This window comes from Salmo trutta, unplaced genomic scaffold (assembly GCF_901001165.1).
Source record: "Salmo trutta unplaced genomic scaffold, fSalTru1.1, whole genome shotgun sequence".
NCBI lineage: Eukaryota > Metazoa > Chordata > Actinopteri > Salmoniformes > Salmonidae > Salmo > Salmo trutta.
In genome coordinates this window covers 53613-80352 of record NW_021823216.1, presented here as the reverse complement: position 1 = coordinate 80352, position 26740 = coordinate 53613, and the positions used below count along the sequence as shown (strand labels likewise).

The following is a 26740-nucleotide window of genomic DNA, read 5'->3' as shown; positions in this document are numbered from 1 at the left end:
CTGTAGCTGTAGGGTAGACTGTGTATTAATATAGCCTGTAGCTGTAGGGTAGACTGTGTATTAATATAGCCTGTTGCTGTAGGGTAGACTGTGTATTAATATAGCCTGTAGCTGTAGGGTAGACTGTGTGTATTTATATAGCTTGTAGCTGTAGGGTAGACTGTGTATTAATATAGCCTGTAGCTGTAGGGTAGACTCTGTGTGTTAATATAGCCTGTAGCTGTAGGGTAGACTGTGTATTAATATAGCCTGTAGCTGTAGGGTAGACTGTGTATTTATATAGCATGTAGCTGCAGGGTAGACTGTGTATTAATATAGCCTGTAGCTGTAGGGTAGACTGTGTATTAATATAGCCTGTAGCTGTAGGGTAGACTCTGTGTGTTAATATAGCCTGTAGGTGTAGGGTAGACTGTATGTATTTATGTAGCTGTAGGGTAGACTGTGTATTAATATAGCCTGTAGCTGTAGGGTAGACTGTGTATTAATATAGCCTGTTGCTGTAGGGTAGACTGTGTATTAATATAGCCTGTAGCTGTAGGGTAGTCTGTGTATTAATATAGCCTGTTGCTGTAGGGTATACTGTGTATTAATATAGCCTGTAGCTGTAGGGTAGACTGTGTATTAATATAGCCTGTAGAGGTAGGGTAGACTGTGTATTTATATAGCATGTAGCTGCAGGGTAGCCTGTGTATTAATATAGCGTGTAGCTGTAGGGTAGACTGTGTATTAATATAGCCTGTAGCTGTAGGGTAGACTGTGTATTAATATAGCCTGTTGCTGTAGGGTAGACTGTGTATTAATATAGCCTGTAGCTGTAGGGTAGACTGTGTGTATTTATATAGCTTGTAGCTGTAGGGTAGACTGTGTATTAATATAGCCTGTAGCTGTAGGGTAGACTGTGTATTTATATAGCATGTAGCTGTAGGGTAGACTGTGTGTATTAATATAGCCTGTAGCTGTAGGGTAGACTGTGTTTATTTATATAGCCTATAGCTGTAGGGTAGACTGTGTATTAATACAGCCTGTTGCTGTAGGGTAGACTGTGTATTAATATAGCCTGTAGCTGTAGGGTAGACTGTGTATTAATATAGCCTGTTGCTGTAGGGTAGACTGTGTATTAATATAGCCTGTTGCTGTAGGGTAGACTGTGTATTAATATAGCCTGTAGCTGTAGGGTAGACTGTGTATTAATATAGCCTGTAGCTGTAGGGTAGACTGTGTATTAATATAGCCTGTAGTTGTAGGGTAGACTGTGTATTAATACAGCCTGTTGCTGTAGGGTAGACTGTGTATTAATATAGCCTGTTGCTGTAGGGAAGACTGTGTATTAATATAGCCTGTAGAGGTAGGGTAGACTGTGTATTAATATAGCCTGTTGCTGTAGGGTAGACTGTGTATTAATATAGTCTGTTGCTGTAGGGTAGACTGTGTATTAATATAGCCTGTAGCTGTAGGGTAGACTGTGTATTAATATAGCCTGTAGCTGTAGGGTAGACTGTGTATTAATATAGCCTGTAGCTGTAGGGTAGACTGTGTATTAATATAGTCTGTAGCTGTAGGGTAGACTGTGTATTAATATAGCCTGTAGCTGTAGGGTAGAATGTGTATTATTATAGCCTGTAGCTGTAGGGTAGACTGTGTATTAATATAGTCTGTAGCTGTAGGGTAGGTTGTGTATTAATATAGCCTGTTGCTGTAGGGTAGATTGTGTATTAATATAGCCTGTAGCTGTAGGGTATACTGTGTATTAATATAGCCTGTTGCTGTAGGGTAGGTTGTGTATTAATATAGCCTGTTGCTGTAGGGTAGATTGTGTATTAATATAGCCTGTAGCTGTAGAGTAGATTGTGTATTAATATAGCCTGTAGCTGTAGGGTAGACTGTGTATTAATATAGCCTGTAGCTGTAGGGTAGACTGTGTATTAATATAGCCTGTAGAGGTAGGGTAGACTGTGTATTAATATAGCCTGTAGCTGTAGGGTAGACTGTGTATTAATATAGCCTGTAGCTGTAGGGTAGACTGTGTATTAATATAGCCTGTAGCTGTAGGGTAGACTGTGTATTAATATAGCCTGTTGCTGTAGGGTAGACTGTGTATTAATATAGCCTGTAGCTGTAGGGTAGACTGTGTATTAATATAGCCTGTAGCTGTAGGGTAGACTGTGCATTAATATAGCCTGTAGAGGTAGGGTAGACTGTGTATTAATATAGCCTGTAGCTGTAGGGTAGACTGTGTATTAATATAGCCTGTAGCTGTAGGGTAGACTGTGTATTTATATAGCCTGTAGCTGTAGGGAAGACTGTGTATTTATATAGCCTGTAGCTGTAGGGTAGACTGTGTATTAATGTAGCCTGTAGCTGTAGTGTAGACTGTGTGTATTTATATAGCCTGTAGCTGTAGGGTAGACTGTGTATTAATATAGCCTGTAGCTGTAGGGTAGACTGTGTATTAATATAGCCTGTAGCTGTAGGGTAGACTGTGTATTAATATAGCCTGTAGCTGTAGGGTAGACTGTGTATTAATATAGCCTGTAGCTGTAGGGTAGACTGTGTATTAATATAGCCTGTAGCTGTAGGGTAGACTGTGTGTATTTATATAGCTTGTAGCTGTAGGGTAGACTGTGTATTAATATAGCCTGTAGCTGTAGGGTAGACTGTGTATTTATATAGCATGTAGCTGTAGGGTAGACTGTGTGTATTAATATAGCCTGTAGCTGTAGGGTAGACTGTGTTTATTTATATAGCCTATAGCTGTAGGGTAGACTGTGTATTAATACAGCCTGTTGCTGTAGGGTAGACTGTGTATTAATATAGCCTGTAGCTGTAGGGTAGACTGTGTATTAATATAGCCTGTTGCTGTAGGGTAGACTGTGTATTAATATAGCCTGTTGCTGTAGGGTAGACTGTGTATTAATATAGCCTGTAGCTGTAGGGTAGACTGTGTATTAATATAGCCTGTAGCTGTAGGGTAGACTGTGTATTAATATAGCCTGTAGTTGTAGGGTAGACTGTGTATTAATACAGCCTGTTGCTGTAGGGTAGACTGTGTATTAATATAGCCTGTTGCTGTAGGGAAGACTGTGTATTAATATAGCCTGTAGAGGTAGGGTAGACTGTGTATTAATATAGCCTGTTGCTGTAGGGTAGACTGTGTATTAATATAGTCTGTTGCTGTAGGGTAGACTGTGTATTAATATAGCCTGTAGCTGTAGGGTAGACTGTGTATTAATATAGCCTGTAGCTGTAGGGTAGACTGTGTATTAATATAGCCTGTAGCTGTAGGGTAGACTGTGTATTAATATAGTCTGTAGCTGTAGGGTAGACTGTGTATTAATATAGCCTGTAGCTGTAGGGTAGAATGTGTATTATTATAGCCTGTAGCTGTAGGGTAGACTGTGTATTAATATAGTCTGTAGCTGTAGGGTAGGTTGTGTATTAATATAGCCTGTTGCTGTAGGGTAGATTGTGTATCAATATAGCCTGTAGCTGTAGGGTATACTGTGTATTAATATAGCCTGTTGCTGTAGGGTAGGTTGTGTATTAATATAGCCTGTTGCTGTAGGGTAGATTGTGTATTAATATAGCCTGTAGCTGTAGAGTAGATTGTGTATTAATATAGCCTGTAGCTGTAGGGTAGACTGTGTATTAATATAGCCTGTAGCTGTAGGGTAGACTGTGTATTAATATAGCCTGTAGAGGTAGGGTAGACTGTGTATTAATATAGCCTGTAGCTGTAGGGTAGACTGTGTATTAATATAGCCTGTAGCTGTAGGGTAGACTGTGTATTAATATAGCCTGTAGCTGTAGGGTAGACTGTGTATTAATATAGCCTGTTGCTGTAGGGTAGACTGTGTATTAATATAGCCTGTAGCTGTAGGGTAGACTGTGTATTAATATAGCCTGTAGCTGTAGGGTAGACTGTGCATTAATATAGCCTGTAGAGGTAGGGTAGACTGTGTATTAATATAGCCTGTAGCTGTAGGGTAGACTGTGTATTAATATAGCCTGTAGCTGTAGGGTAGACTGTGTATTTATATAGCCTGTAGCTGTAGGGAAGACTGTGTATTTATATAGCCTGTAGCTGTAGGGTAGACTGTGTATTAATGTAGCCTGTAGCTGTAGTGTAGACTGTGTGTATTTATATAGCCTGTAGCTGTAGGGTAGACTGTGTATTAATATAGCCTGTAGCTGTAGGGTAGACTGTGTATTAATATAGCCTGTAGCTGTAGGGTAGACTGTGTATTAATATAGCCTGTAGCTGTAGGGTAGACTGTGTATTAATATAGCCTGTAGCTGTAGGGTAGACTGTGTATTAATATAGCCTGTTGCTGTAGGGTAGATTGTGTATTAATATAGCCTGTTGCTGTAGGGTAGACTGTGTATTAATATAGCCTGTAGCTGTAGGGTAGACTGTGTATTAATATAGCCTGTAGCTGTAGGGTAGACTGTGTATTAATATAGCCTGTAGCTGTAGGGTAGACTGTGTATTAATACAGCCTGTAGCTGTAGGGTAGACTGTGTATTTATATGAGTGGATAGTCATCTAAGTGTCAGAGTACTGAGTCAGAACTAACAAAGCATAGGCCTACTGTGTCATAATTAAAATACAATATAATACAATAGACTACAATAGAATACAATAGACTACAATGGACTATCCTAATGCACACAGATCATACAGAATACTCTGCTCTGGTGTAACGTTAACGCAGCCAAATCTGGACCACATATACCCACTGGTGATAGGGTTACGAATCCCACCTCGGCCCCTACTCTCTGTCTCCCTCCATATCTGTCAATTCAATTCAAGGGCTTTATTGGCAAGGGAAACATATGTTAACATTACCAAATCAAGTGAAATAGATAATAAACAAAAAAGAAATAAACAAAATATATATCTTTCTCTCTCTCTCTAGCTTCTGACTGTCACTCTCCATCCAAAAAGAAAATACTTATATATAAGTATAAATTCTAATGCACAAATATCCTATCGCTAATCCCTTGGGAAACAACAACTCTGGACTGTGTTAGTACATAATCTAATCTACTGTCTGTACATGAACAAACTGGGTGTTAAATCTTCATCCAGAGTTCCGTAGTCTGTCAAGCCACAGATGAGGAACACACAGACAGGATCACAGGCAGCAGAACATCGGATGTGGACATTACCCAAACATGTTGGAATTCAGGCTTAGAGGCAGATGTGTACTCAACTCTGTCTGTCTGTCTGTCTGTCTGTCTGTCTGTCTGTCTGTCTGTCTGTCTGTCTGTCTGTCTGTCTGTCTGTCTGTCTGTCTGTCTCTCTCTCTGTCTCTCGCTCTGTCTCTCGCTCTGTCTCTCTCTCTCCCCTGTTTGAGCGAGCTGTGAATGTAAACAAACAAATAACTTCATGAGCTCATCTGATTGGCTGTGAAAGTGTGTCACATTCCTCTATCTGACCACTAAGACCTCTTCTCCCCAGATGTCCAGTATAAAACTCTTCTTGACAACAGTCACAACAAGCCTTCCTCGGACAACGGTAGTGTAACATGTGTAACCACAATGCCAGGAGAAAGGCTAATGAAACAATGGTTTATAGAACCAAACATCTATATACCTATGAAGAGAAGACCAGACCAGCTGCTATCATGGGAAAAATATGTGAATATACATCAACTTTTATATTTAATAAATCTTTCCTGATTTAATAAATCTTTCCTGACACATTGTTTTTCTTCTTCCGATTGCTAAATTACACTACCAAAAGTATGTGGACACTTCCTCGTCGAACATCTCATTCCAAGCACATTAATATGGAGTTGGTTCCCCCCCCATTGCTGCTCTAACAGCCTCCACTCTTCTGGGAAGGCTTTCCACTAGATGTTGGAACATTGCTGCTATAACAGCCTCCACTCTTCTGGGAAGGCTTTCCACTAGATGTTGGAACATTGCTGCTATAACAGCCTCCACTCTTCTGGGAAGGCTTTCCACTAGATGTTGGAACATTGCTGCTATAACAGCCTCCACTCTTCTGGGAAGGCTTTCCACTAGATGTTGGAACATTGCTGTTATAACAGCCTCCACTCTTCTGGGAAGGCTTTCCACTAGATGTTGGAACATTGCTGCTATAACAGCCTCCACTCTTCTGGGAAGGCTTTCCACTAGATGTTGGAACATTGCTGCTATAACAGCCTCCACTCTTCTGGGAAGGCTTTCCACTAGATGTTGGAACATTGCTGCTCTAACAGCCTCCACTCTTCTGGGAAGGCTTTCCACTAGATGTTGGAACATTGCTGCTCTAACAGCCTCCACTCTTCTGGGAAGGCTTTCCACTAGATGTTGGAACATTGCTGCTATAACAGCCTCCACTCTTCTGGGAAGGCTTTCCACTAGATGTTGGAACATTGCTGCTATAACAGCCTCCACTCTTCTGGGAAGGCTTTCCACTAGATGTTGGAACATTGCTGCTATAACAGCCTCCACTCTTCTGGGAAGGCTTTCCACTAGATGTTGGAACATTGCTGCTATAACAGCCTCCACTCTTCTGGGAAGGCTTTCCACTAGATGTTGGAACATTGCTGCTATAACAGCCTCCACTCTTCTGGGAAGGCTTTCCACTAGATGTTGGAACATTGCTGCGGGGACTTGCTTCCATTCAGCCACAAGAGCATTAGTGAGGTCGGACACTGATGTTGGGCGATTAGGCCTGGCTCGCAGTCAGCGTTCCAAATCATCCCAAAGGTGTTCGATGGGGTTGAGGTCAGGGCTCTGTGCAGGCCAGTCAAGTTCTTCCACACAGATCAACAAACCATTTCCGTATGAACCTTGCTTTGTGCACGGGGGCATTGTCATGCTGAAACAGGAAAGGGCTATCCCCAAACTGTTGCCACAAAGTTGGAGGCACAGAATTGTCTAGAATGTCATTGTATGCTGTAGCGTGAAAATTTCCCTTCACTGGAACTAAGGAGCCTAGCCTGAACCATGAAAAACAGCCCCAGACCATTATTCCTCCTCCACCAAACTTTACAGTTGGCACTATGCATTCGGACAGGTAGCGTTCTCCTGGCATCTGCCAAAACCAGATTTGTCTGTCGGACTGCCAGATGGTGAAGCGTGACTCATCACTCCAGAGAACGCGATTACACTGCTCAAGAGTCCAATGGCGGCGAGCTTTACACCCCTCCAGCTGACACTTGGCATTAGTAATGGTGATTATAGGCTTGTGTGCGGCTGCTCGGCCATAGAAAACCACTTTATGAAGATCCAGACGAACAGTTATTATGCTGACGTTGCTTCCAGAGGCAGTTTAGATCTCGGTAGTGAGTGTTGCAACCAAGGACAGACGATTTTTATGCGCTATGCACTTTGCGGTCCCGTTCTGTGAGCTTGTCTGGCCTACCACTTCGAGGCTGAGCCGTTGTTGCTCCTAGACGTTTCCACTTCACAATAACAGCATTTACAGTTGACCGGGGCAGCTCTAGCAGGGCAGAAATTTTACGAACTGACTTCTTGGAAAGGTGGCATCCTATGACAGTGTCACGTTGAAAGTCACTGAGCTCTTCAGTAAGGCCATTCTACTGCCAATGTTTGTCTATGGAGATTGCATGGCTGTGTGTTCGCATTCATACACCAGTCAGCAACGGATGTGGCTGAAATAACCAAATCCACTAATTTGAAGGGGTGTCCACATACTTTTGTATATATAGTGTATGTGTTGCTTGACGTACATCCTTCATCTAAGTTACACAAAACGGGAAATCCTTTGCAGTGCTGCTCTTGCAAAAAATGTCTTTGAAGTCTTCAACGGGAAGAAGGAGAGAAGGTTGTATAGACGGAAGAAAAGAACCCAGCCCAGAGAGACTTACACCAGACCAGATTCTCTCATTGTGACAAATGACATGGTGCTGAAATATGGTCCAATATTCCTTTCATCAAAAACGGCCGTTTCACAGGAAATTTACTTTTACAAAGCTCACTTACCTCGGACATTTGTTCTACATGTCACAAACAGGTTTTTATTTACTTTTATGAGATCCTCACCGCCGGTCCAGATGTTTCTGGTACAGAGTAATAAATTAAAACCCTGCCCGTAGCCTCAACATGTGTATTTAAGTATAAAACTCTACAAATGTAGGGACTGCAAGTGATTATCTCTAGTATTCATATCAAAGAGGTGTTCTTTTATGAATCTACGTGGAGAGGCACCATAACAAAGAGTTCAGGAAGAGTTTTCCAATGGATCAACGGTCTCAGATGTTAGAAGGGTCACAGGAGAACTATCTCAACACCAGACAAAAAAAACAAGTTTATTACATTTTTACAGTCTAGTCAGCAAAAAAACTGAAAAACTGTCAGCAACTGTAAAAGTTTGACATGTCAAGGCCTTGTCAGAGAGAGAGAGAGAGAGAGCGAGAGAGAGAAAGAGAGAGAGAGAGCGAGAGAAAGAGAGAGAGTGAGAGAAAAAGAGAGAAAAAGAGAGAGAGAAAGAGAGAGAGAGAGAGAGAGAAAAAGAGAAAAAGAGAAAGAGAGAGAGAGCTGGGTAGCACTAACATGTTGATGGAGATGTATCACCCTGAGTCCTCCCTCCTTCCCAGAACTCCCTCCTCTCCTCCCTCCTTCCCAGATCTCCCTCCTCTCCTCCCTCCTTCCCAGATCTCCCTCCTCTCCTCCCTCCTTCCCAGATCTCCCTCCTCTCCTCCCTCCTTCCCAGATCTCCCTCCTCTCCTCCCTCCTTCCCAGATCTCCCTCCTTTCCTCCCTCTTCCCAGATCTCCCTCCTCTCCTCCCTCCTTCCCAGATCTCCCTCCTTTCCTCCCTCTTCCCAGATCTCCCTCCTTTCCTCCCTCTTCCCAGATCTCCCTCCTCTCCTCCCTCCTTCCCAGATCTCCCTCCTTTCCTCCCTCCTTCCCAGATCTCCCTCCTCTCCTCCCTCCTTCCCAGATCTCCCTCCTTTCCTCCCTCCTTCCCAGATCTCCCTCCTTTCCTCCCTCCTTCCCAGATCTCCCTCCTTTCCTCCCTCCTTCCCAGATCTCCCTCCTTTCCTCCCTCTTCCCAGATCTCCCTCCTTTCCTCCCTCCTTCCCAGATCTCCCTCCTTTCCTCCCTCTTCCCAGATCTCCCTCCTTTACTCCCTCCTTCCCAGATCTCCCTCCTTTCCTCCCTCCTTCCCAGATCTCCCTCCTTTCCTCCCTCTTCCCAGATCTCCCTCCTTTCCTCCCTCCTTCCCAGATCTCCCTCCTTTCCTCCCTCTTCCCAGATCTCCCTCCTTTACTCCCTCCTTCCCAGATCTCCCTCCTTTCCTCCCTCCTTCCCAGATCTCCCTCCTTTCCTCCCTCTTCCCAGATCTCCCTCCTTTCCTCCCTCTTCCCAGATCTCCCTCCTTTCCAGATTTCCCTCCTTTCCTCCCTCCTTCCCAGACCTCCCTTCCTTTCCTCCCTCCTTCCCAGATCTCCCTCCTTTTCATCCCTTCATCTCCAGAATACCTTGAGGTTTCATGCTACAAGTGTGAAGCATGAAGCTGAAACTCCCTGAAGCTCCTATCTGCTGTAGGTAGAACTGGGCTTTGTTCCTAAATGCACCCTATCCTCTATTTAGTGCACTACTTAGGGAATAGGGTGCCATTTAGGATACATTGAAGGCCTAACAGGGTGATCCATCCACAAAGCACTTCTCAGGCAATTTTCTCAAAGTGGCAAAATTGCTTTCCAATACTTTCCTAAGACTAACCCCTTTTAACACCAATTACTATAAATTACCAGCACATTTTCATAATTAAAGATTCCTGTGAATCATTTGATCCCTGTCCAAGGCTCTTTCTGGGGAGACTGAGAGGTAGCAGGAGAAACAATGACCTCCAGGTCAACTCACAGTAAAAACACTTCTGCTGAGAAAACAGAGATAATCGCCTCTGGTTTGAGACGGAGACACAGAGAGAGAGAGACAGAAAGAGTGAGAGAGAGACAGGGAGAGAGGTGGAGAGAGAGAGAGAGAGAGAGAGACAGGGAGAGAGGTGGAGAAAGAGAGAGAGAGAGACAGGGAGAGAGGTGGAGAGAGAGAGAGAGAGAGACAGGGAGAGAGGTGGAGAGAGAGAGAGAGAGAGAGAGAGAGACAGGGAGAGACAGGGAGAGAGGTGGAGAGAGTGAGAGAGAGAGAGAGAGAGAGAGAGAGAGACAGGGAGAGACAGGGAGAGACAGGGAGAGAGGTGGAAAGAGAGACAGAGATCGAGTGAGAGAGACAGGGAGAGAGTGAGAGAGACAGGGAGAGAGGTGGAGAGAGAGAGAGAGAGAGAGACCTGGAACCTATTGCCTCACCACATGACGTCCCCATCTTGGAAGAGGTGGGTAAAAGATGGTTGAGAGACATGAGAGGAGGGTTTACTTACAGTACTTTGAGATTGAAGAGGCCGTAGAACGCTCCTTTGGGAATGTGCGTCAAATCGTTGCCTGCAAGACGTCTGTGAAGAGAAGAAGGGAACACAAAAAAGACAGATGAAATGATGTGTTTGATGTTTCTTTCTTGTCACGTGGAGCTCATTTTGCTGTGAAACAACGAAGATAGATAGATAGATGAGAGATTCTATCAGGTTCCACTGGATTCACTGGAGGACGATTGTAGGGTCCAATGCCGATGACATTGAACCTCTGTCCAGCTCTTCCTCCTCATCATCTGCTACTCAGATAACAGGATGTCTCTGTTCCAATTTATACCCTATTCCCTATATAGTGCACTACTTTAGACCAGAGCCCTATTCCCTATATAGTGCACTACTTTAGACCAGAGCCCTATTCCCTATATAGTGCACTACTTTAGACCAGAGCCCTATTCCCTATATAGTGCACTACTTTAGACCAGAGCCCTATTCCCTATATAGTGCACTACTTTAGACCAGAGCCCTATTCCCTATATAGTGCACTACTTTAGACCAGGGCCCTATTCCCTATATAGTGCACTACTTTAGACCAGAGCCCTATTCCCTATATAGTGCACTACTTTAGACCAGGGCCCTATTCCCTATGTAGTGCACTATATAGGGAATAGTGTGCCATTTGGGACGCATTCCATCCATGTGAAGCCAATCCGTCAACGCTTGGCTCGCTGCAATGGAGGAATGCACCAGATATACATATTCAATTGATATTTACATGACAAATATACCAGACAAACTCAACAGGAGATGGGAAGATAGCAGTAGTTATGCAAACTTTGATTTCTTTCTACAAAGGGATCCGCTTGAATCAACCTTCCAGGCATGTATCCATGCCAATACAGATACTCTTTCTCAGAACCCGGTGTCCATAGGAAATCAAATCAGAGCCTTCAGAATGGTGCAGAGACAATGGGCACCAACAACATGGCTTCAACATCATCTGTCAATGATGAAAGCAAAACATCTCGATAAAATCTGCCTTTGGTTTGGCGACATCAACACAAGGTGCCCATCTGCAGGACAATCAACATGTGTTAATCTATCACAACATGAGTTAGACTGTCTCCACATTGACAGTCTGTTCAGTAATGTAATCAACATGTCTTAATCTATCACAACATGAGTTAGACTGTCTCCACATTGACAGTCTGTTCAGTAATGTAATCAACATGTTAAAACCTCTATGGGCTAGGTGGCACCAAATCGTCCCACCTACGTAACAGCCAGTTAAATCCTGTGGCGCGATTTTCAAAACGTTTGAAATGCTATTACTTCAATTTCTCAAACATATGACTATTTTACAGCTATTTAAAGACAAGACTCTCGTTAATCTAACCACACTGTCCGATTTCAAAAAGGCTTTACAACAAAAGCAAAACATTAGATTATGTCAGCAGAGTACCCAGCCAGAAATAATCAGACACCCATTTTTCAAGCTAGCATATAATGTCACAAAAACCCAAACCACAGCTAAATGCAGCACTAACCTTTGATGATCTTCATCAGATGACACACCTAGGACATTATGTTATACAATACATGCATGTCTGTTCAATCAAGTTCATATTTATATCAAAAAACAGCTTTTTACATTAGCATGTGACGTTCAGAAAAAGCATACCCCCGCAAACTTCCGGGGAATTTACTAACAATTTACTAAATTACTCACGATAAACGTTCACAAAAAGCATAACAATTATTTTAAGAATTATAGATACAGAACTCCTCTATGCACTCGATATGTCCGATTTTAAAATAGCTTTTCGGATGAAGCACATTTTGCAATATTCTAAGTACATAGCCCAGCCATCACGGGCTAGCTATTTAGACACCCGGCAAGTTTAGCCTTCATCAAAATCATATTTCCTATAATAAGAAAAATGGTCTTACCTTTCCTGTTCTTCGTCAGAATGCACTCCCAGGACTTCTACTTCAATAACAAATGTAGGTTTGGTCCCAAATAATCCATCGTTATGTTCCATCAGCGACGTTTTGTTCGTGCGTTCTAGACACTATCAGAATGGTAAATCACGGTCGTGCGCATGGCGCATAACGTGACAAAAAAATTCTAAATATTCCATTACCATACTTCGAAGCATGTCAACTGCTGTTTAAAATAAATTTTTATGCAATTTATCTCGTAGAAAAGCGATAATATTCCGACCGGGAATCTGCCTGTCTGTAAACAGAGGGAAAAACCGAAAGACGGGGGCGGGGCAGGTCATGCGCCTAAGCCTTTGTCCTCTGATAGACCACTTAGCAAAAGCTCTCGTGTGTTTCAGCCAGGGCTTTGAATTACGTCATTCAGGTTTTTCCTGGGCTCTGAGACCCCATTGGAGACGTGGGAAGTGTCACGTAACAGCAGAGATCCTGAGTTTTTGGAAGAGATGTCAAAGAAAGCAAATAAATGGTCAAACAGGCCACTTCCTGTAAAGGAATCTCTCAGGTTTTTGCCTGCCAAATGAGTTCTGTTATACTCACAGACACCATTCAAACAGTTTTAGAAACTTTAGGGTGTTTTCTATCCATATATAATAAGTATATTCTAGTTACTGGGTAGGATTAGTAACCAGATTAAATCGGGTATGTTTTTTATCCGGCCGTGTAAATACTGCCCCCTAGCCCCAACAGGTTTTAATCTATCACAACATGAGTTAGACTGTCTCCACATTGACAGTCTGTTCAGTAATGTAATCAACATGTGTTAATCTATCACAACATGAGTTAGACTGTCTCCACATTGACAGTCTGTCCAGTACTGTAATCAACATGTGTTAATCTATCACAACATGAGTTAGACTGTCTCCACATTGACAGTCTGTTCAGTAATGTAATCAACATGTTAATCTATCAGCACCATCCACAGAGCACCATCTGCAGAGCACCATCCACAGAGCACCATCCACAGAGCACCATCCACAGAGCACCATCTGCAGAGCACCATCCACAGAGCACCATCCACAGAGCACCATCCACAGAGAAATCAACGTGTCTGACTGAATATGAACTAAGTCTATCACTGTATTGCCACAGTCTTCTATGAGTGCTGTGGGTCATGTTAATTAGAGCACACCACAGTGAAAAGCTTTCCAATGGAAAAAAGTTGAGGTAGTCCCTCCCCATTGCAGTCCGTTTTGTTTCATTGATGTCCAGTGATATTGTGTCTCAGAGACGGGACGGGCACAGCACCAACACCAGCAACAACTACCCCAACATTCCTCACGCCTGCGGGATCAGGTCGGGAAGGAGGTCAGGGATCCATAAATACCCAATGTGCACTTTCCTGTGTTTTGTCACAGGGGTGCTGCTTCTGACGGGGCGGCGCTGAATATCGGCCCACGCTGGGAAAGACAGGGGCCCCCGACCACTGCCCTGTGATTCAGACCACTCAGACCACTGTGTGTGTGTGTGTGTGTGTGGTCCTGGTACGGGATTGCCAACAGACTGGAATAGCACCTAGCATCATGTTCTGGGCTTCAGAGTCGGGGTCAGGCTGAGTCCAGTTGGTGAGGGTGGTGAGGGTGGCAGAGAGATCAATCCCCCTGGCCAACGCACACATCTCAGTAAAACATCATGTACCTGCTACCTCCCTTCCTCCCTGTCTGTCTGTCTGACCCAGCATTAACCTCCCTGTCTGTCTGTCTGTCTGTCTGTCTGTCTGTCTGTCTGTCTGTCTGTCTGTCTGTCTGTCTGTCTGTCTGACCCAGCATTAACCTCTCTGTCTGTCTGTCTGACCCAGCATTAACCTCCCTGTCTGTCTGTCTGTCTGTCTGTCTGTCTGTCTGTCTGTCTGTCTGTCTGTCTGTCTGTCTGTCTGTCTGACCCAGCATTAAGCTCCCTGTCTGTCTGTCTGACCCAGCATTAACCTCCCTGTCTGTCTGTCTGACATAGCATTAACCTCCCTGTCTGTCTGACCCAGCATTAACCTCCCTGTCTGTCTGACACAGCATTAACCTCCCTGTCTGTCTGTCTGTCTGTCTGTCTGTCTGTCTGTCTGTCTGTCTGTCTGTCTGTCTGTCTGACCCAGCATTAACCTCCCTGTCTGTCTGTCTGACCCAGCATTAACCTCCCTGTCTGTCTGTCTGACCCAGCATTAACCTCCCTGTCTGTCTGTCTGACCCAGCATTAACCTCCCTGTCTGTCTGTCTGACCCAGCATTAACCTCCCTGTCTGTCTGTCTGACCCAGCATTAACCTCCCTGTCTGTCTGACTGACACAGCATTAACCATCCTGTCTGTCTGTCTGTCTGTCTGTCTGTCTGTCTGTCTGTCTGTCTGTCTGTCTGTCTGTCTGTCTGTCTGTCTTACACAGCATTAACTTTCCTGTCTGTCTGACTGACACAGCATTAACCTCCCTGTCTGTCTGTCTGACACAGCATAAACCATCCTGTCTGTTTGACTGACACAGCATTAACCATCCTGTCTGTCTTTCTGTCTGTCTGTCTGTCTGTCTGTCTGTCTGTCTGTCTGTCTGTCTGTCTGTCTGTCTGTCTGTCTGTCTGTCTGTCTGTCTGTCTGTCTGTCTGTCTGTCTGACCCAGCATCTCTCTCTCTCATCTCTCAGACCTGCTCAACTGGCTCATACCATACTGTCAAATCCCAAACTGCACCCCATTCCCTATACAGTGAGGGAAAAAAAGTATTTGATCCCCTGCTGATTTTGTACGTTTGCCCACGGACAAAGAAATGATCAGTCTATAATTTTAATGGTAGGTTTATTTGAACAGTGAGAGACAGAATAACAACAACAAAAAATCCAGAAAAACGCATGTCAAAAATGTTATAAAATGATTTGCATTTTAATGAGGGAAATAAGTATTTGACCCCCTCTCAATCAGAAAGATTTCTGGCTCCCAGGTGTCTTTTATACAGGTAACGAGCTGAGATTAGGAGCACACTCTTAAAGGGAGTGCTCCCAATCTCAGCTTGTTACCTGTATAAAAGACACATGTTCACAGAAGCAATTAATCAATCAGATTCCAAACTCTCCACCATGGCCAAGACCAAAGAGCTCTCCAAGGATGTCAGGGACAAGATTGTGGACCTACACAAGACCATCGCCAAGCAGCTTGGTGAGAAGGTGACAACAGTTGGTGCGATTATTCGCAAATGGAAGAAACACAAAAGAACTGTCAATATCCCTCGGTCTGGGGCTCCATGCAAGATCTCACCTCGTGGAGTTGCAATGATCATGAGAACGGTGAGGAATCAGCCCAGAACTACACGGGAGGATCTTGTCAATGATCTCAAGGCAGCTGGGACCATAGTCGCCAAGAAAACAATTGGTAACACACTACGCCGTGAAGGACTGAAATCCTGCAGCGCCTGCAAGGTCCCCCTGCTCAAGAAAGCACATGTACATGCCCGTCTGAAGTTTGGAGGAGGAGGAATGCTGCCTATGACCCCAAGAACACCATCCCCACCGTCAAACATGGAGGTGGAAACATTATGCTTTGGGGGTGTTTTTCTGCTAAGGGGACAGGACAACTTCACCACAAAAGTGCACTACTTTTCACCCGAGTCCTATGGGAACCCGATGGGCCCTGGTCAAATGTAGTGCACTACATAGAGGATAGGGTGGCATTTGGGTAGGAGACTGGCTCTGTATTGACCCCTGTCTCCTTATTTATCCGTCTCTGTTTTGACCCCTGTCTCTGTATTGACCCCTGACCCCTGTCTCTGTATTGACCACTGACCCCTGTCTCTGTATTGACCCCTGTCTCTGTGTTGACCCGTATCTGTATTGATCCCTGACCCCTGGCTCTGTATTGATCCCTGACCCCTGGCTCTGTATTGATCCCTGGCTCTGTATTGATCCCTGTCTCCGTATTGATCCCTGTCTCTGTATTGACCCCTGTCTCTGTGTTGACCCGTCTCTGTATTGATCCCTGACCCCTGGCTCTGTATTGATCCCTGGCTCTGTATTGATCCCTGTCTCTGTGTTGACCCGTCTCTGTATTGATCCCTGACCCCTGGCTCTGTATTCATCCCTGGCTCTGTATTGATCCCTGTCTCTGTGTTGACCCGTCTCTGTATTGATCCCTGACCGCTGGCTCTGTACTGACCCCTGGTTCTGTATTGTATTGACTACTGGCTCTGTATTGATCCCTGACCCCTGGCTCTGTATTGACAACCCTGGCTCTGTATTGACTACTGGCTCTGTATTGACCCCTGGCTCTGTATTGACCCCTGTTGTGTGTGACCACTGGGTTCTCTCTGTGGTCTGAGCCCTGTGACCACTGGGTTCTCTCTGTGGTCTGAGCCCTGTGACCACTGGGTTCTCTCTGTGGTCTGAGCCCTGTGACCACTGGGTTCTCTCTGTGGTCTGAGCCCTGTGACCACTGGGTTCTCTCTGTGGTCTGAGACCTGTGACCACTGGGTTCTCTCTGTGGTCTGAGACCTGTGACCACTGGGTTCTCTCTGTGGTCTGAGACCTGTGACCACTGGGTTCTCTCTGTGGTCTGAGACCTGTGACCGCTGGGTTCTCTCTGTGGTCTGAGACCTGTGACCACTGGGTTCTCTCTGTGGTCTGAGACCTGTGACCACTGGGTTCTCTCTGTGGTCTGAGACCTGTGACCACTGGGTTCTCTCTGTGGTCTGAGACCTGTGACCACTGGGTTCTCTCTGTGGTCTGAGCCCTGTGACCACTGGGTTCTCTCTGTGGTCTGAGCCCTGTGACCACTGGGTTCTCTCTGTGGTCTGAGACCTGTGACCACTGGGTTCTCTCTGTGGTCTGAGACCTGTGACCACTGGGTTCTCTCTGTGGTCTGAGACCTGTGACCACTGGGTTCTCTCTGTGGTCTGAGACCTGTGACCGCTGGGTTCTCTCTGTGGTCTGAGACCTGTGACCACTGGGTTCTCTCTGTGGTCTGAGACCTGTGACCACTGGGTTCTCTCTGTGGTCTGAGCCCTGTGACCACTGGGTTCTCTCTGTGGTCTGAGACCTGTGACCGCTGGGTTCTCTCTGTGGTCTGAGACCTGTGACCACTGGGTTCTCTCTGTGGTCTGAGACCTGTGACCACTGGGTTCTCTCTGTGGTCTGAGACCTGTGACCACTGGGTTCTCTCTGTGGTCTGAGACCTGTGACCACTGGGTTCTCTCTGTGGTCTGAGACCTGTGACCACTGGGTTCTCTCTGTGGTCTGAGCCCTGTGACCACTGGGTTCTCTCTGTGGTCTGAGACCTGTGACCGCTGGGTTCTCTCTGTGGTCTGAGACCTGTGACCACTGGGTTCTCTCTGTGGTCTGAGACCTGTGACCACTGGGTTCTCTCTGTGGTCTGAGCCCTGTGACCACTGGGTTCTCTCTGTGGTCTGAGACCTGTGACCACTGGGTTCTCTCTGTGGTCTGAGACCTGTGACCACTGGGTTCTCTCTGTGGTCTGATAGTATGAGTCTAGCTGGGAGGCTAAGGGGAACACAGGAACCATAGCAAGAGATGGCAAACTGAGGACAAACTGTCAACCTCTCTCACGTATTGAAGACTAGATCAAATGGGATCCCATGACCCCCAAAATTTGATTGATTTGTTTGGACGCTCTGGCTAGGAGACCATTATGTGATTATATCATTGTTCAATTAGCAATGATTTGGGGGTGAAATGTCATTATCGTTCAATGGTAATCACTCATTTTGATTAATAAAAAAAAGTTTTGCACAATGCAAGGGTATCGTCCTGCTCCATTCTGCTAATGCATTTCTTAACAGAAACGTCGATTTGTCATCAATTCCATGCGGGTGACATCATGTGATTTTCAGAACACAAGCCGATACGATGGAATTCAACCTTTCAACGAGGGGTCAGAGTGCAGACTGACGGAGCAAATACTGCACATACATGAGACTCTTGACATGGGCCTGAGTGGGCTAGCATGTACACACACACACCATATACACACACACACACACACACACCATATACACTCCATCGCTCCTCACCCCACTCAACAAGCCCTCTGGGCACTGTTTATATCTGGAGGCCCTATGCCAGCAGCCACACACACACACACACACACACACACACACACACACACACACACACACACACACACACACACACACACACACACACACACACACACATACACACACACACACACACTACTTATTTCATCACATTTCATAAATATTCCAATAAATTACCCCATGCAGTGAAATAACAGCCATGTCTAAGTCACTTTGTTCTGGGGTTGGTAGGATTACATTCCAAATATGGTGAAATGAACTTTCCAATAGAAGGGATTTATGGGTCTGTAGAGTGAGTCTAGGGCTAACTTAATATGTTGATCAACTGACTGTTCAGAGAAAGCAGAAAGTGAAAGAGAGAGAGAAAGAGGGGGGAGAGAGAGAGAAAGAAGGGGGAAAGAGAGAGAGAGAGAGAGACAGAGACAATGAGAGAGAGAGGGAGAGACGGACAGAGAGAGAGAGCAAGACAGAGAGACAGAGACAGAGAGAGGGAGAGACAGAGACTGAGACATACAGAGACAGAGAGAGAGAGAAATAAGGGGGAAAGAGAGAGAGAGACAGAGACAATGAGAGAGAGAGAGGGGGAGACAGACAGAGAGAGAGAGAGGGACAGAGAGAGAGAGACAGAGAGTGAGACAGAGAGAGAGAGAGAGAGAGAGAGAGAGAGAGAGAGAGAGAGAGCGTGAGACAGAGAGAGAGAGAGCTCTGATTACTGAATACCTAATCTAACTATTCCTGGTACTCTACTACTTACAACCACTACTACTCTCTCTGTGACATGTGACAGTGTTTCACTATGCCCTGAGAGAGAGGGGAGAAACCAGACACTGTTCACCTCTCCATAGCGCCTGCTCCTCACCCCTCTCCTCACCTATTTTTGACCAGGGTGCCCTACAGGTAACTGGCAAAATAAAGGAAACACTTGAGTAAATCAGGGATACAAAGTATTGTATATTGAAAGCAAGGTGTTTCCACAAAGCAATTAACATCCCATCATGCTTAGGGTCATGTATAAAAATTCCCAGGTGCCCATTATTTTGTCTACCATGGCTAGAAGAAGAGATCTCAGTGACTTTGACAGAGTCTGAAAGGACCATAGGGGGTTTAAACAACGAAGTATTTGAACCCTGGATTGTTGATGCTATGTATTGGCCATTGAGAGGCTTTGAAGTCACCGGTCGGCCATATTGCCACTCCCCGGTAGGAACAGTCCTTCATAGGAATTCATGGAATTCTACAGTATTTAAATGTAATGTTTCAAGGACAAAATGACATGTATTTAAGTATTTGTTTTGGTTGTGGTAGGGACAGTAACATTAATAATCTCTAGAAATTCTAGTTTAAGGAATTTTTTACAAATATTTTTGATTTGTGTGTATCCTTTATTTTGGCAGTTACCTGTACATGGGGCAGCGTTTCTGACCAGGGTCCATAGGGGCCATTCTATAGGGAACAGACAGCCATTTGGGACACATGCCGAGACTCAGACAAGCCCCCCCTGGCCCCCTGCGTGCGTACACCAGTCAGATGTTGACCCAATTCATTCATGTGTCGTCCCGTTGCTGACGCAGCCTAATTTAACCGTCCAGGGGCTCAGAGGAGCTAACATGCAGCCAAACTGTTCGGTGTGTCTGGGACTAACTGAACCTGAGAGGGGAGCGGTTTGCTATACTCTACCCTGCTTCCAAAACAGCTGTATGGTAACGACCTGAAATCCTCTACTCTCCTCAGCCCCCATGACACCCTCCTATACCAACCCTCCAACCTTACCACCTCCCCCATAACCCCCCCCAAAACCCCCCATCCTGTGACACCCTCCTATACCAACCCTCCAACCTTACCACCTCCCCCATAATCCCCCCCCAAACCCCCCCCATCCTGTGACACCCTCCTATACCAACCCTCCAACCTTACCACCTCCCCCATAAGCCACCACTCGCGGAACCCCCCCAAACCCCCCTCCCATCTTGTGACACCCTCCTATACCAACCCTCCAACCTTACCACCTCCCCCATAAGCCACCACTCACGGACACCCCCCCAAACCCCCCCATCCTGTGACACCCTCCTATACCAACCCTCCAACCTTACCACCTCCCCCATAACCCCCCCCAAACCCCCCCATCCTGTGACACCCTCCTATACCAACCCTCCAACCTTACCACCTCCCCCATAATCCCCCCCCAAACCCCCCCCATCCTGTGACACCCTCCTATACCAACCCTCCAACCTTACCACCTCCCCCATAAGCCACCACTCGCGGAACCCCCCCAAACCCCCCTCCCATCTTGTGACACCCTCCTATACCAACCCTCCAACCTTACCACCTCCCCCATAAGCCACCACTCACGGACACCCCCCCAAACCCCCCCATCCTGTGACACCCTCCTATACCAACCCTCCAACCTTACCACCTCCCCCATAACCCCCCCCAAAACCCCCCATCCTGTGACACCCTCCTATACCAACCCTCCAACCTTACCACCTCCCCCATAACCCCCCCCCAAACCCCCCCCATCCTGTGACACCCTCCTATACCAACCCTCCAACCTTACCACCTCCCCCATAAGCCACCACTCGCGGAACCCCCCCAAACCCCCCTCCCATCTTGTGACACCCTCCTATACCAACCCTCCAACCTTACCACCTCCCCCATAAGCCACCACTCACGGACACCCCCCCAAACCCCCCCATCCTGTGACACCCTCCTATACCAACCCTCCAACCTTACCACCTCCCCCATAAGCCACCACTCACGGAACCCCCCCCAAACCCCCCCATCCTGTGACAACCCCCCATACCACATCGCCCTCCAACCTTACCACCTCCCCCATAAGCCACCACTCACGGAACCCCCCCCAAACCCCCCCATCCTGTGACACCCTCCTATAACAACCCTCCAACCTTACCACCTCCCCCATAATCCCCCCCCAAACCCCCCCATCCTGTGACAACCCCCCATACCACATCGCCCTCCAACCTTACCACCTCCCCCATAACCCCCCCAAACCCCCCCATCCTGTGACAACCCCCCATACCACATCGCCCTCCAACCTTACCACCTCCCCCATAACCCCCCCAAACCCCCCCATCCTGTGACAACCCCCCATACCACATCGCCCTCCAACCTTACCACCTCCCCCATAACCCCCCCAAACCCCCCCATCCTGTGACAACCCCCATACCACATCGCCCTCCAACCTTACCACCTCCCCCATAACCCCCCCAAACCCCCCCATCCTGTGACAACCCCCCATACCACATCGCCCTCCAACCTTACCACCTCCCCCATAACCCCCCCCAAACCCCCCCATCCTGTGACAACCCCCCATACCACATCGCCCTCCACAAGCCACCACTCGCTCCCACCGTTCCACCGCTCGCTTCCCCCTAACCACACTGGCACCTCATACACTTGCCATGTGTCTGTGTGTGTGTGTGTGTGTGTGTGTGGTGCGTGTGTGTGTGGTGTGTGACCTGCGAGCTGGCACGTCTAACAGAGCTCTAACAGAGCTGACAGAGGGAAGACATTGTTTCCATACTTGCTGCGTCTACTTTAGGGGCGGCTCCATAAACAAGTCTGTTTTAGTAACAATGTCCTGATTAGATTTCTGTGCTGCTCTGCTGGGGAATGGCCCAGTGTCATCACTCCTGATAACTATTGCATTAGAGAGAGATGGTATTACTGCTTTTAACTGGGCCGGAACGTTCAGCTGCCCTGAATACCCAGCATTCCACACTGAACAGTGATGGTGGAGGACAGTGGAGTCACACACAGGAGGACAAACACACACACACACACACACACACACACACACACACACACACACACACACACACACACTCCCAGCCTCAGCTCAGAATACCAGACTCAGTAGAATACAGCAGGGCCAGTAGATGCTGTCTGCCAGTAGATGCTGTCTGCCAGTAGATGCTGTCTGCCAGTAGATGCTGTCTGCCAGTAGATGCTGTCTGCCAGTAGAGGCTGTGTGTTGAGTTATAGATAATAACAGTAGAACACAGCAGGGCCAGTAGATGCTGTCTGCCAGTAGATGCTGTGTGTTGAGTTATAGATAATAACAGTAGAACACAGCAGGGCCAGTAGATGCTGTCTGCCAGTAGATGCTGTGTGTTGAGTTATAGATAATAACAGTAGAACACAGCAGGGCCAGTAGATGCTGTCTGCCAGTAGATGCTGTGTGTTGAGTTATAGATAATAACAGTAGAACACAGCAGGGCCAGTAGATGCTGTCTGCCAGTAGATGCTGTGTGTTGAGTTATAGATAATAACAGTAGAACACAGCAGGGCCAGTAGATGCTGTCTGCCAGTAGATGCTGTCTGCCAGTAGATGCTGTGTGTTGAGTTATAGATAATAACAGTAGAACACAGCAGGGCCAGTAGATGCTGTCTGCCAGTAGATGCTGTGTGTTGAGTTATAGATAATAACAGTAGAACACAGCAGGGCCAGTAGATGCTGTCTGCCAGTAGATGCTGTGTGTTGAGTTATAGATAATAACAGTAGAACATAGCAGTAGATGCTGTCTGCCAATAGATGCTGTCTGCCAGTAGATGCTGTCTGCCAGTAGATGCTGTCTGCCAGTAGACGCTGTGTGTTGAGTTAGATAATAACACTGTAAGCGATGGTCCAGTTGGTGGGGTAGTTGCCAGGGATCATCTAAATTCCAGGTAATTACTTAAAAATCTGGGGTTATCTGCCAAAACATTGTACATCCTAGGGTTTCTATGGTTTTGTGTGAGAATACAAGACTCTTAGTAACATGAGCACAGAAATCATTCTGTATGTGTTTATTTCATTCCTGGAATTAGTTTGGGCCATAATTGTAATCCCTGTCTAACGCTGTAGGGGTTTTAATGAACCATGTATATTAACTGTTAGTGCAGAGGGTTTACCTACTGTATAGCCCAGTGGTTCCCAACCTGGGCTACTAGGACCCCTGGGGGGTACTTGGCCTATCCACAAGGGGTACATGAGAAGGCTCAGGACACCACAAGTCTACTGGTAAAATGAGAATGAATCAAATCAAATGTTATTGGTCACATACACGTGTTTAGCAGATGTTAATGTGAGTGTAGCGAATAGCTTGTGTTTCTAGCTCCGACAGTGTAGTAATATCTAATATGTAATATCTAACAAATTACACAACATATACCCAATACACACAAATCTAAGTAAAGGAATGGAATTAAGAACATATAAACATACGGACGAGCAATGTCAGAGCAGCATAGACTAAGCTACAGTAGAATAGTATAGAATACAGTATATACACACAGTATATGACGGGCTACTTCAGGGGTTCTCCGGGCAGGACCAAAATGCACTGGGTGGTACAGTAACCCAAACAGGTTGGGAACCGCTGCTATAGATAATACACATCAACACAAGGAGATAAAACACTATATTATATATTTGACCCTGGTACAGGAAGTACACTAGATAGGGTTTAAGGTACCATTGGGGACACAGCCCTTGACGTCCTCCCTGTGATGCAGTAGCTCTTCTATTCTCCAGGGACGGGTTCTAAGGTTCCGTCAGGTTTTCATTAGGGAACCGCTCATAAGTCTTTGAAGCGGGAACTCGAGCCAGAACAATCTCAATTTAATTTCCTGAGTTTTTCCCCATTTAACAACTCCTACAAAAGTCAGAGCATTCTCTTTAACAGAGTTTAGAAAATAAAAGCAAGGGGGATCTAAATGTTTATGTTTTTTTTTTAAATGTTTCTGGACGCAGGCCCATTTCGCTGGCTCGTTGTGGCAGCAGTGTAGAGAGCGGTGGGCTGTGTTCCAAAAGGCCCTCTATTCCCTATATAGTGCACTACTTTTGACCAGAGCCCTACGGGAGGGAATGGTCCAAAGTAGTGCAATATATAGGGAATAGGGGGCCGTTTGGAACATACTCGTGGGTCCCTGTCTGAGCTGGTTGGGTTAGAGAGACAACTGAGAGACCGGGGATTCCGGTTGGGTAGTTCCTGTCAGTTGCCTCAGTATGTCTACAAGGACATCCAGGCCAGCTGCAACATGACATTCCACCACCACCTCTCTCCAGGCCAGCTGCAACATGACATTCCACCTCCTCTCCTCTCCTCTCCTCTCCTCTCCTCTCCTCTCCTCTCCCCTCTCCTCTCCTCTCCTCTCCCCTCCTCTCCTCTCCCAGTAGTTGTGTTACACTGTAGGTACTACACATACATACAAGCCTTCTGACATCACCTAGAACTGTCCTACTCTAACAAAAAACACATCGCTGTAAATCGCAAGATAATGAGATTTATTGTAATTGTTTGACATGAACGCCATGGGAACGATGCTAGACCACGATAAGGCTTTGACAGACAGTTTCCCTTGGGTGATAAGGCTGAGAGGGGATCTATTGTATCTCTTATCTGGTTAGGAAGCGGCTGTCATACTCACAGCTCCTCAAGGAAGTGAAGGTTGGAGAGGGCACCGGAGGACAACAGAGTTAGGTTGTTCATACTCAGATCACTGTGGAAAGAGGAAGAGAGGGTGGCAGAAAGAGAGAGAGAGAGAGAGAGAGGGGAGGGAGGGAGAGAGAGAGAAAGAGAGGGAGAGAGAAAGAGAGATGGGGAGAGAGAGAGAGAGAGAGAGAGAGAGGGGAGGGAGAGAGAGAGAGAGAGAGAGAGAGAGAGAGAAAGAGAGGGGAAGGAGAGAGAAAGAGAGAGAGAGAGAGATGGGAGAGAGCGAGAGAGAAAGAGAGAGAGAGAGAGAGAGAGAGAGAGAGAGAGAGAGAGGGGGGGGGGGCAGAAATAGAGAAAAAAGAGGGGGAGAGAGAGTGAGAGAGAGGGGGGGGCATAAAGAGAGAGAAAGAGGAGAGAGATTAACATTACAGATCACAACACTTTTCCAGCTGTTGTGTTTATGTATTGAGAACTGAAACATCATGTGACTAAGCTCCAAAAGTTGAGTGAAACTGTTAAAATGCGACAATTTAATCGTTCGTTTCCCCCCAACTCATAATTCCAGCAAATTTTCCACTGTCAGTTATACGTCTTTATTCTGTGGGTGTTGGATTTCTGGAAGTGTAAGAATACAGCTGTGCTGTGATGAGGTCAAACACACACACACACACACACACACACACACACACACACACACACACACACGTCATTCACATCTATACAGCACGCCCCGGAGATGACAGCAGCTCAGCGTATTACATGTTGTAACCTAGTATGTTCACATGGTTTAACAATATCTCCAATGTTTCCCTTCCTCAGCGCAGCTATCTACTAAATCTCTCCCCCTTATCTCAGATTTCAACAGAGCCAGGTGGAGTTCTCCGGAAGCCCCAGAACAAACACCTGACTGTACAGTCCGATCCCTCGACTTCACACTACATCAAAGGGAGCGGCGAGGGGAACGGGACGGGGAACGGGACGGGGAAGGAGTCAACACAACACCTTAATGAGATACATACACATCAAACACTAAGACGGAGGTGAACACATTCCCTTGGTTTGGAAGGAAGGTGGGGACTGAGGAGGGTCAACACTGACTGGCCTGACTGGGGGAGTGCCCTGTGCTGTCAGTGGACCTGGGATATAGTGGGACCTGGACAGCTCCCTATTCCCTATATAGTGCACTAAGGCCCATAGGACTCTGGTCAAAAGCAGTGCACTATAAAGGGAATAGGGTGTCATTTGGGACATAGTAAAGTACAGCAGGGCAGGAAAACAGCGTGTCCAGTGAAGTGACACCAACAGGGGTCTTAACATAAACATCTGTCAATGATATAAAACAGCTCTCGGACCAATTGTGTGTGTGTAGCTGAGTGTGTGAGGCTGTGGGTGTGTGTGGCTGAGTGTGTGAGGCTGTGGGTGTGTGTGGCTGAGTGTGTGAGGCTGTGGGTGTGTGTGGCTGAGTGTGTGAGGCTGTGGGTGTGTGTGGCTGAGTGTGTGTGTGTGTGTGTGTGTGTGTGTGTGTGTGTGTGTGTGTGTGTGTGTGTGTGTGTGTGTGTGTGTGTGTGTTAACCACCGTCCCCCTAGCTGCAGCCTCCACGGTCGTGGGAACTAGACACACTATAAACCATCGTCTTTCGGACTTCTAGGAGTCGTAGGTTAGTGTCCCAAATGGCACCCTATTCCCTATATAGTGCACTACTTCAGACCAGAACCCTATTCCCTATATAGTGCACTACTTCAGACCAGTACCCTATTCCCTATATAGTGCACTACTTCAGACCAGAACCCTATTCCCTATATAGTGCACTACTTTAGACCAGAGCCCTATTACCTATGTGGTACACTACTTTAGACCAGATCCATTTTCCCTATATAGTACACTACTTTAGACCAGAGCCAATGGGCCCAGGTCAAAAGTAGTCCACTTTATAGACTGCCAT

The 26740-nt window shown here is 46.3% G+C and overlaps 1 protein-coding gene across 1 annotated transcript in view; it reads right to left on the bottom strand.

Moving 5' to 3' along the window:
• The window catches only part of LOC115189731 (leucine-rich repeat-containing G-protein coupled receptor 5), a 653393-nt gene extending 628514 nt beyond the window's left edge, over positions 1-24879 (bottom strand). Inside the window, exons 1-2 of the mRNA XM_029748273.1 lie at positions 24793-24879; positions 10359-10430 (exon numbers count right to left, since the gene is read on the bottom strand). Of these exons, the coding sequence (XP_029604133.1) occupies positions 10359-10430; positions 24793-24854 (134 nt within the window). The 5' untranslated portion in view covers positions 24855-24879. The remainder of the gene's footprint in view (positions 1-10358; positions 10431-24792) is intronic.
• Between the last annotated feature and the right edge of the window lie 1861 nt (positions 24880-26740).